At 41.9% G+C, this 11035-nt stretch overlaps 1 protein-coding gene across 1 annotated transcript in view; it reads right to left on the bottom strand.

The window, feature by feature from the left end:
* Lrrc49 (leucine rich repeat containing 49) overlaps positions 1-5751 on the bottom strand; it is a 113592-nt gene extending 107841 nt beyond the window's left edge. Inside the window, exons 1-3 of the mRNA XM_026779106.1 lie at positions 5446-5751; positions 4760-4816; positions 2698-2785 (exon numbers count right to left, since the gene is read on the bottom strand). Coding sequence (XP_026634907.1) covers positions 2698-2785; positions 4760-4816; positions 5446-5493 — 193 coding nt within the window. The 5' untranslated portion in view covers positions 5494-5751. The remainder of the gene's footprint in view (positions 1-2697; positions 2786-4759; positions 4817-5445) is intronic.
* Between the last annotated feature and the right edge of the window lie 5284 nt (positions 5752-11035).

Raw genomic sequence — 11035 nt, 5'->3', positions numbered from 1 at the left:
TTGGACAGCCATGTATTTAGGTGGGTGTACACTGACATGCGGGCTGCCCTCGGGTGACTTGAACCTTTGGACAGCCATGTATTTAGGTGGGTGTAGCGCTGACATGCGGACTGCCCCCAGGTGGCTGGACATCACTCTTCTGTTACATGTGCTCTGACTTCCCAACCCAATCTGTAAGGTCCCGACAGCTGGTCTCATTTTATATCTCAGCAGAATTTAGATGTAGGAGCCAATCAGGAGATAAACTGTCTTTCCACTTTAGAGGAGCTTAACTGAAAATCTACTTTGTATTTCATTTCTATTTAAAAAAAAAGAAAATCAGAAATTTCTGCACGTTAGTGTAAACAGTGTCTCAACGTGGTCAGAGGCAAAATGGTCTACAACTTGTTAAAGCGCTCGATGTGGTGTAGGCTCGACAGCAGGTGACGGACACGTGAGAGGGTGGTAGAGGCAGTGGTAGAGACAGCAGGTGGACAGACAAGTGACAAGGTGGTAGAGGCGGTGGTAGAGACAGGCAGCCCAGGGAGCAGAGCACACAGCAGTGGCTGTCGGCTGAGCTTCATCTTGTAGAACCATCTGATGACCAAGATTCTGACATAATTTCCCACTCCTTTGTCATGAGGCAGGAGTTGAGCATCTCCTCCTCCCTCCATTACTTAAGGGGTCTGATGAGATCGCAGGGCTCACTGGAGAAGCTAGATTTTACCAACCTGAGGACACAGGCTAAAGTGCAGCTACTCCCCACCAGGCCTCCAGGAAATCACCTTAGAATTTAAACCTTACAAATCTGAAGTCTAAACTTTAGACAACTTGTTTTGAGACATCGAGCTCCTTCATTTTCAACTGAGAAAACCATGGTTATATTGTGCCCGTGGCTGTGTGTGGTTCATTTCTAAAGTAATAACTGTCTGAATGGGGTGTGGGGGCTAGATGTGACAGCGCCATTTATCACACATGGGTCTTCTTGCCCAACAAAGCTTAAATTCAATTTTTTTAAAATTGGTGAACTCAAATTTTTTTCCAGAGTTGTATGTTCTAAGTTGTATAAAACTGAGTGCAGAAGTCAAGAGAACAGCTACAATCTGTGTGGCTTTCTTTACATAATACTGCCCAGACCAAGGAAGAGGTGCACTGGGAATGAACAATTCTGCATTTAAGACACATCAAATGAGTGTCTTATCACAGAGAATGGCTTTGAATGGGACCTTTTAAGAAAAAGCAAATACAATTTCTTTCTGCCTAAATTAATTTTCATTTTGTATTTTATGGGTCAAGGCTCTCATATATGAAACTTTGCCTCTGGGCTTCACAAAATCAATACATCCGTACTATGTCCTCATCAGCAAATATTTGGTAATATTTTATCCCTTATCATACAAATAGTAATTAACAATGATTTCTGTGACTCTAGAAAAATGTGAGCAAGTAAGTTTTGTTCACAGCTTAGGGAAAATAAAGATGCTACTATGCACAAATTTGAAAGAAATTCCTAGTGAAGGCTTGGAACAGTCTCAGCTCCTTGCTGAAAACAGTGCAGAGATCACAGCACACACCCCAGGAATGCACTCGGAACCAAACAAAAGGGGAGGACAGATGCTTCCTGCCAGACGGAGCTAGATCTAGGTGGTGTCAATTCTGGGAATAGACAAAGTCTTGAGCGAAGGAAATAAGAAAGAGAAAAGATGGGTAAGGTTATATGGGTCCAAGAGGAAGGCCCAGAGACACCCCACAACATGCACACAAAAAGACATATTAATCAATATTCAAACTACTCAATATTGCCTTTTGTTCATACAGTAATGAAATGGGCCATCGGAGGGCCTATACTGATCGCCCTCTTATACAGACATCTAGACATGGAAGGCAAATCCACAGGATCAGAAAGCATACAGGAGGCGGGGTGGGGGTAGCAAGTGCTCCTAAGAGGCAGAGGTGGAACCAGCTATTAACTAGTGTTACTAGACTAGCATATCTCAAATAACTATCTCAACTAAGAGTCAGATTTCCAAAGGAGACTTTACTTTGCTTTTAAAAACATGTTTCAGAAGTACAGCAAATCCTATCACTTACCATCTGTTCAAGGGCCATCTACAAACCACATCGCCACCACCCGACAGAACCACCCTGGCACCGTGAGTACATACCCCAAATACCACCCCAAACTGACCAAGTCAGAATGAGCAAGGGGGGGAGACTCACCAAGAAGCTGCACTTCTAACAAATCACAAGTGATTCACCTCAAGCTGAAGGCTTCTAGCAATGAAGTGCCTGTGTCTGTGTGACAGCGTGACCGTGTGACCGTGCTCCCACAGATGACGCCTTCTTCCTATTCCCGACTTCCCACTGTTTTCTTGTTTCCAAAACACTTGTCTTCCCATATCCTCAGATTAGCCATTATTTTTATTTCTAATATATTATCAGAACATTCTTTTCCTATTCTCTATTGTAACCTACATTCAAACTAAAATAAGTTTCTTGGGTTTTGTTTGTTTATTTTGTTTTAATGCATAGGAAGCAATCCACTATGGGGTATGTTAGTGTGTGTGTGTGTGGTGTTGATCTATATCACCAATTCTGCTTTAAACAAATACCAAAAAAATTTTGTAACCACTGAACTATTTTCTTTTGTAATTCAGGTTTAGTCATAAAAACAACGGTTTAAAGAAAGCGAACCTGTTCTCTGTTCTCTGACAGTACCTTGCCTACTGGAGTAGTTTCTCTCTAGGTCATGCTGCAACAGTCTGCCAGGAAATGATGGTGTTTCTCTATTAAGCTTGAATTCAACCTGCAATACAGCATTTAAGAAAAGATATTGTAAGAAAAAAATCACAGTAATAAATGAAGTTTATTATAATGTAAAAGATAAAATATGCTTTAAAAGAAGGTTCACCTTTGAAAACATCAGGAAGGGCCACATATTAATCCAATTATATGAACTACACAGAGTTGAAAAATTCATAAGAACAAAAAGCATATTTGTGGTTTCCAGAGGGTTAAAATAAGTGGGGAATAGGGAGCAACTGCTTCATACATATGGGGTTATGTTTGGAATGATGAAAATGTTCTAGAAATAAACAGAGGTGACGGTTACACACGCTGTGAATATACTTAATGACAATGAGTTGTAAATTTTAACATGAGCGAAGGTGGAATTTGCAAGGGAGGTGTAATTTTCCAAATGTAAACTATAAAACAGTTATAGAAGATCAAATTAAAATAGTTCCAATCCCTCCCCAAATACCGTGACTGAAAGAGTCATTTGCTCAATAAAGAGAAATGCAAACAACAAAAGCTAATGGAGCTGTTTGATTTTTAAAATCCTTTAAATGTCAAATTTTAACATAATAAAATTGCATATTTAAGAAGAATTTCAACTGTCTTTTTCAATAATTTTTATTTTTAAAAGTTAATTTTAAAATTAATTAATAATCTTTAAAATACTTTGTAAAATTTTTTTCATAGTAGGACTGAAAAGCCAAAACCAGAATGGCCTCTTATGTTTAGCAACAGAAACCTTAGAAATATATCTTCCGAGGCTTATGATGCTTCCCATTCACCCATCCTATAACCTCCACATCAGCATCTGCATCTTATCACCATGAACACTACATGGCTACACTCAAAACAGTGAACGGTACAAAAAGGATGTTGAAATAAACACAGTGCTCCTAAGAGGACTACAACAGGAGAAAAGGACTCACCTGCAAAGACAATTAGGAAAGTCTAACAAGCAATCCATCATGCCTGATATTAATAAGAAATACATTTTTTCATTAATCCAGCTGTTATTGAAGATTATCAAATGATGAGACCAGGGGAGTCAGACAAGGAAGTATTTGCTATTTTCACATTTTAGAGGCTGCAGGCTCTCTTCCATTCACCTTCCTCTGGCCCTTGTTGATTCTCTTCCTGCTGCTGTCTGTGACTCCAGGGATGCCTATTTCACAACTCCCTAGGGAACAACTGAATTGTGATGGTTGAATACAACCACTCTGGCTAAGGGGGAAAGTGTTTGGTGTACGAATAGCATGGGAGGGTGGGGGAGCATGTGTGAGTGCTCAGGTGAGGCGGGCAAGGAAGAAAAGGGTTCATCTCAGAATCAAATGAAGCCAGCAGTTCCGGAGAGTTCAAGCTATTACAGGTAAATGGTATGAGTGTAGAAAGATGGTTCTGAGGTTAAGACCACTGCTGCTCTTCCATGGGGCCTGTTTGGTTCCTAACACCCATGACAGGTGTCTCACGACTGCCTGTAACTCCACAGAGACACAGAAATAGGCACAGAAGCACACACACACACACACACACACACACACAAGAATCCCCCACTCAATACATTATGAAAACATTCTAACAATATTTCCACTGCTAAGCCAGTTTTTCTTCTCTGATTAGAAATGAAGTATAGAGTGAAGCTCTCCTAAATGTTACATTTTATTCTTCTCAAGATGCCACCAGTACAACGACAACATCATTTTACCTATGTCTAAGAAATAAAATCAATACAATCAATTTTAAGAAATACCTTCGGCAGAAATGTTAAATGTAAGAAGGGGGAACTCTTGTAACCAATGGAATGATCTAAGTTGATATAAGGGGTGATTTGGCTTTTTGTAGGCAGAAAATAAATATGTTTTACATTGAAGATCAAAATAGATATAATCAATCTCCAGTTGAGACTCTTTGTTAAAACATGCAACGATTTGTGGAGAATATCTGACAATTTATTTTCAACTTAAATACAAATCTGCTTAAATCTTACTTTATTTTTGTCAGAAAGTGACGACGTTTGAATAACCAGATGAAGTCCGCAGTTCACCTGAAATGTAAAAATTAAATCACAAAACATATTCTTTATATATATATATATATACACACACATAACCCCCCACGGTATAAAGACATCACAAAAAATTGGAACACCATCAAATGCTCCATCATTGTATGCCTTTCTAGTTAATAACCATTTTTCCGAAGATTTGTAAAATGACGTCTAAGAATTAAAAAGCTTTCATTGATTTACTTTTCAAAATGTCGGAGGTACCAATTCGACCCACCTTGTACCTCAGGCTTTTGATCCCTGCCATTTCTCCTGCCAACCAATATATCAGTGTAGGAACGAAGGAGGTGGGAGTGTCTAAGAACAGGTTCCTTTCTCAGGCGAAGAAAGAAAGAGGTAGGAGCTACCTAAAGGAATCCCAGTGTTTACCTAGCAGACCAGCTCCACCTTCCGGGAGCTCAGATCCTCGGCAAGATTTTAAAGACCCATCATACCATATTCAAATTCTCTCCGAATGCTTTGGACTAGCCCACGAACCCCTAGCTTCTGTCAGACAATAGCTTGAGCAGCCCTGGTCCCAGTTATGCAGCCCATCACCTAGGACAAAGACGCCAGTCAGAGAGGACAAGACTACTGGAAAGGGAAAAAAGCAGAAAGGCCCAGCTCACATTGTTTGCAGCTCGGCCAGAAACGGAACGGTATTTCCCGGGAATCATGGCAGGAGACAGTCCAGGATGTTCGATCCTACTTCGAGGTAATGCTACAGCTAAGATTCAAAGAGACCAAAAGGGGTCATCTCCCAGGCAACCCGCTCAGGCGTTGCCATGGAAACCACCATTTCCGGTCTGGTCCTCGTCCCAGAGCTGTTGGCCGTCCGAGTGGTTAGCCTCGGGGTGTATCTGTGCGGCCCGGTGCGTCAGCACTTCCTCGTTTTGGCTTTTTTTCCGGGTCTCATGAAAACAGCGGGAGGATCCGGAGGAGGATAAAATGGGGAAGAGGCTGGCCACATCCGCGGCTATGACAACCGCGACTTCCGGTCCTTTCCTCTTTACGACCCGCCTCAACGCTGCCCGCGGGAAGTTTGATTCCCCTTGCCTGCATCTCCTTGTTTTCCTGGGAGAATCGCTGGGAAGAGCTGGATGAAGATACCCAAGAACCTTACCATTTGGAACTCCAGTTCGGCACTTCCTTACAGCCGAGGCCAGGAAGATACATCAGGACCTGGCGGCAAACAGTGAAAGAGAAGCTGCTTCCCTGAGGCCACTGCTAGCAGAGGGACCTAGTGCTCTGGACCTGGCAGCCCCTGACCCTTAGCTCCAAAACTGTCGACCTGTCAAAAAAAATGATTGAGAAAGGAAACTGAAGACCAGACTTGCTAATAATCCCTTCCTGTACCTAAACTTCTTTTGACTGTTACCAGATGCCTTCGAGTTCATGTTCCTGGCGAGCTGAACTTCACATCTTGTCCTCACTGCTTAATATTCTACTCCCATAAACATGAATTACACTTACCCTGCATCTGGTTACCACTGCTTGCCCTCTTAAAGACTTCCAAATCCTCTTTGAGACAATCAAGCTTCTACCCTATTGCCATTATGTGGATTAAACAATGCTCCATAATTGTGCAGAAGAAATGTTTAGCTCTAAATCTGAGAAAAGTTTGCCAAGAAGTCAAGTGGTCTGCAACTGACATTTTATATAGAATAATAGGGCTGAAGGAAACTTTATTTCCCAACTAGTCCAAACCCATCATTTTTTTACATGAGGAGAGTAGCCCAGAAGAATTAACTTCCTCGAGGACCTGAAATTCTTACTGTAGTTCCAATTGCCAGCCCAATATTCTTTCTTCAATACCGAGCTGCTTTCCACATCTTGGTGGATGCCTAAAACCCGTTCTTTAGTGGTATTCTGTCAATGTTTGAAATGCAAACATATAATTTTTGGAGCAAAATTATGAACACAACTACACATCCTTGTCCTTGGCCTACTGCACCAGCTCAGTTAAGACCACTGTCCTTAATCATTTATTTATAGATGTAATATTGACCATAGATTTTGACTCCTCTATATTCCTTTCTACCAAGACTTTGCTCAGCTGTTCCAAGAATTAACCAGAGTTATTCCCCTCCCATTTTCTGGCACCATCAATAAAGTCCTGCAAGGTGATTACAAGAATGGACTTGGTGGTCAAGTCCTGGACTTCAGTTATATCTCTGCCGATTACTAAGCATTCTCCCTTATCTCCCTGTGCCCAGATTCCTCATCTGTAATGTAAGGGTGTGTTCACTTCCTCTGTTCGTAGTCTTTTGAGAGCTATAGAGTGTTAACTACTTAGAGCAATGTCTGATGCACAAACCCATTATGCTAAGCATTGGTTGTAATCACAGTCAATCCTGGGCCTGTGGGTCTTGCTTCTGAAGCCTGTGTTCGGCCTGCTCTTTCTTTGTTGACTAATTTTTCAAGCAATGTTTTGAATGCTAAATACTCTGAAGCTTGTGGAGAAATGAGCTATGGATGATGCTGAGATGAATCACAGAGGAAAGACTGGAGCAGCCAAATCAGCACTATGGAGCTGCATAAAACTATGGGAGTTAGTCCATGCTTGTTGCAGCTGAAACTCAGGGGAAATATCTGATGTAATCTCTGACTGCTGTGCTCTCATCAATTCAACTGTGCTGGCTGATCTCTGTTGTTGGTTTGACTAGATCTGTAATCAATTAAAATGTAAGCCGGGGGGCACGCCTACAGAAATTTCCTTGATAAGATCATTTGAAGCAGTAAGAACCTACCCTCAATGTGAGTGGCACTGATGGCAGCCCAGCTGAAAAGCTATGGGACTGTGGGAACTTTGCTGTTGGCCTGCTTGTCTTTTCTCCTGGCAGGCTCGTCTGTCTTGTTGCTGCATTCCTTCTCTAAGACTAGAACAAGCTTCTTTGGATTTCCAACCAGCAGCTCTCCAGGAATACTCCTGGTCATAAGTACCAGATTGGGACTGCAGAGACATGCAGCCTTGTGGACTGAGCAACTAGCAAATTCTCAGCCTCTCTGCTGTGACATGACCATCATTGGGCTACCAGGACCACATCCTATAAGCCAATCTAATAAATCACCCTTCAGTGCATGCTGAGAAGATCAGTCTGTGCCTTTGGGATCCCTGGCTAATGCACCAGCCTTCTTGTTTCTGGCAAACCCAACCAACCCCACTCTTCTCTAAAAAATGGTTCAGTAATAAAACTGGATACTCATGCAAGCCCTGCTTAGTGGATTTCTCTAGAGTAATTGGATCAAACCCAAATAACCCAGTCATCTTCCTATGGGGAGGATCCGCTAGTCACTGACTGCTGAGTTTTCTTGTGTTTTGGCAGACACTCAGAGAGTACCTGTTAAATGAATCATAGAGGCATTCCGATGTATTTAATGCTCTAGACATTTCGGATCTTCCTGATGCGCTCTGAAGGAGACCCTATCAATCATACTCATTCCTTTTGTGTGTATATCTATCCTTTGCTTTTTCCAGCTCCCCTGAAAAGGTTAGAGATGGAAGGAACTTGGAAAACCATCCAGTCAGAATGCTTCATTTTATCAATGAGAAAATGCAGTGACGTGATGCCAACACTGACAGGGCTGTTTAGTGAAAGATGACATAAGTCTTCCCTGGCTCACCAACTTCAAATTGTTGTTTTGTTATGTCTGTGTCACAGGACCCTCAAAGAAGACCACCATAGAGCCAGTATCTGATGCAAAGACACTGGGGTTTATTGATTACAAGTTATCTAATTTGGACCTTAATCTGACACTCTGACACAGTGGGTGGGGGAGAACCGCCTGGAGGCTTCAGGGTAATGGGTTTTTAAAGGGAAAAACTGCAAGCAGGGTGGCACAAGCCTTGGCATTTCAGGGTTGGGTAAAGTATACAACTTTGAATTCAATGGTTGGAATATAGGGGAATTTTAAAATAGTGACTGTCAGCAAGAAAGAATTTCAAAACAGCAGTTAATCAGATGCTTACAAAGATGTTTGAAGCAAGCAGATGTTGTCTGGACACCCTGGTGGGTCACTTTGACCAGGGCAGGCACAGTTTCTCGGAAGTGTTTATGACTTTGCTGGGTAGCATTCACCCCTCCCCCTCCCCCAAGTTAGATTCTGTCTAAAAGGGAGTTCTTTCTCAAAATGGAGTTTGTTCTGCCCCTTCATTTTATGGCTAGTTAAAGGCACTTGCCACCAAGACTCATGACCTGAGTTCAATCCCCAGGACCCACAAAGAGGATGAAAAGAACTGCCTCCCTCAGGTTGGCCTTTGACCTCCATATGTGCACCATACCATATGTGAGTGTGTGTGTTTACACAGACAAAGACAGGTAGGTAGTAACCTTTTTAAAATAAAAAACACCATCTAACTGCTTCAGGTGACTGTCACATATTGTCTACCTGTCCTTTGAATGTTTCCTAATCTTTCCTCCAGATCATATTCTCAAGCTTATTATTAATTTAAAGGATTTCCTCTGGGGAAAACTTGACATTCATATGCAACTAAGTCCTGATATTTATGTAAATAACTCGGCTACTCAGGTATTGTCACCCTTTCATCCATTTCCAACTACCCAGGTCTTTTTTGTTAGGTGTGTTGGTGTTTTGAGACGGGGTTTCTCTGTGTAACAGCCCCAGCTGTTCTGGAACTAGCTCCTGTAGACCAGGCTGGCCTTGAACTCACAGAAATCTGCCTGTCTTCTCTGCCTCCCAAGTGCTGGGATTAAAGGTGTGAGCCACCACCACCCAGCCCACCCAGGTCTTAATTTCTGCCCTGGGGGAAAAAGGTGGACCTTCTTTCCTGATGGAACCAAGAGGACTGGATTGACAGGTGTTCCAAGGGAAGTATCCCGGCCTGCTTAGTTTAAGTCCCAAGGATCCCAGATACGTGGGGCATGTTTGGTATTATCCCATGATGGTATTTGTAGCTACATATTCTCAATTTATTTCAAGACATGGTTTCCTTGTGTAGCCCTGGCTATCCTAGAACACGTTTTGTAGATCAAGCTGGCCTTGAACTCAAGAGACCCACCTCCCTCTGCCTCCTGAGTGCTGGGATTAAAGGCAAGCACCACCACTGTCCAGTTTATATTCCCAACATTATACTGCATTCTGAGATAACTAAAACTAGATCATCCTTCAAGAAGTTTTCCTAGCTGAACTGTTTTGATCAGGTATGATTTTAGTTACCACCACCAGGGAATAATGAATTTCTACAGCAAAGGATTGTGTTTTGCCAGGGTCCAGCCTCAACTCTGGTTGAGATCCTGAGATGGGGAAGGGGTGTCTGTGAAAGGAAGAAATCTGACCACCAGGTGGATTGCACTCAAGTGGCCCTGAATAGCTCAAGCTGTCTTTATTTATACTTTAATTATTTTTTTCTACCAGGCTTACATGAACAGCTTTATTATTGGTTATTTTTGACTTTTAAGTAATACATCATACTTTACAAAACACATCGTAATCGTTACTTAAAAAGCCCCCATTGTTCCCCTTTATGCTTCCCCAAATACACTTTCCCACCCTCTGCATAACCATATTCCAGACAGAGAGTTCAGCATTTTTGCAAGCTTAACTAAATATGGAGACAGACACATCCTGCACTCACAGCCCTTAAGTCAGCTGGCAGCTACTTGTGGTTATCAAGTTAACTATCTCCATTGGGTCAGAAAGTTAAAAAGTAACAGACACAGGTACAGTGCTTTAAGAACAAGAATATTCAAACCCAAACAATTCTTTTATGTCTGCAAGATATGCTTTGACACACTCCCCTTTCTACAAGAGGGTCCAATGCTTAGTCTCTGTAAAAGGCAGACATTGATAAAGCTCCTTTTCCCATCTCACTACACCATACTTCTTCCACCAATATGAGCTCCTGTGTATGGTAAAAATGGATCTATCATCCCATATTTTACATTGTATTTTCCCCATTGGATCATTCTAGATCCTATCATTGATTCTATATGCTTGGTGTCTAGAAAACTCACTCTCAACTGCTGTGTATTTCTGAGGCTTTTTCCCTATTCTGTGTGTACATGCCTTCCTCTCCTTTCCAGAGCTTGAGGCATGGTTAATGTCCCAAGTGTTGTTTTTTCATACATACCTAACTATCTCCATTGGGTCAGAAAAGTTCCCAGGATTCGGAGTTATAGTTAGTAATTCCAGATAAGAGATTAGAGAAGCGCTAGTCCTCTGCTGAATTTTAGGGGGAGATATTTGAGAGAGAGTGGG

The sequence above is a fragment of the Microtus ochrogaster genome, chromosome 5, assembly GCF_000317375.1.
Source record: "Microtus ochrogaster isolate Prairie Vole_2 chromosome 5, MicOch1.0, whole genome shotgun sequence".
Lineage (NCBI taxonomy): Eukaryota > Metazoa > Chordata > Mammalia > Rodentia > Cricetidae > Microtus > Microtus ochrogaster.
Note: the sequence above shows the minus strand (reverse complement) of the source record. Positions and strands in the feature narration are given on the sequence as shown.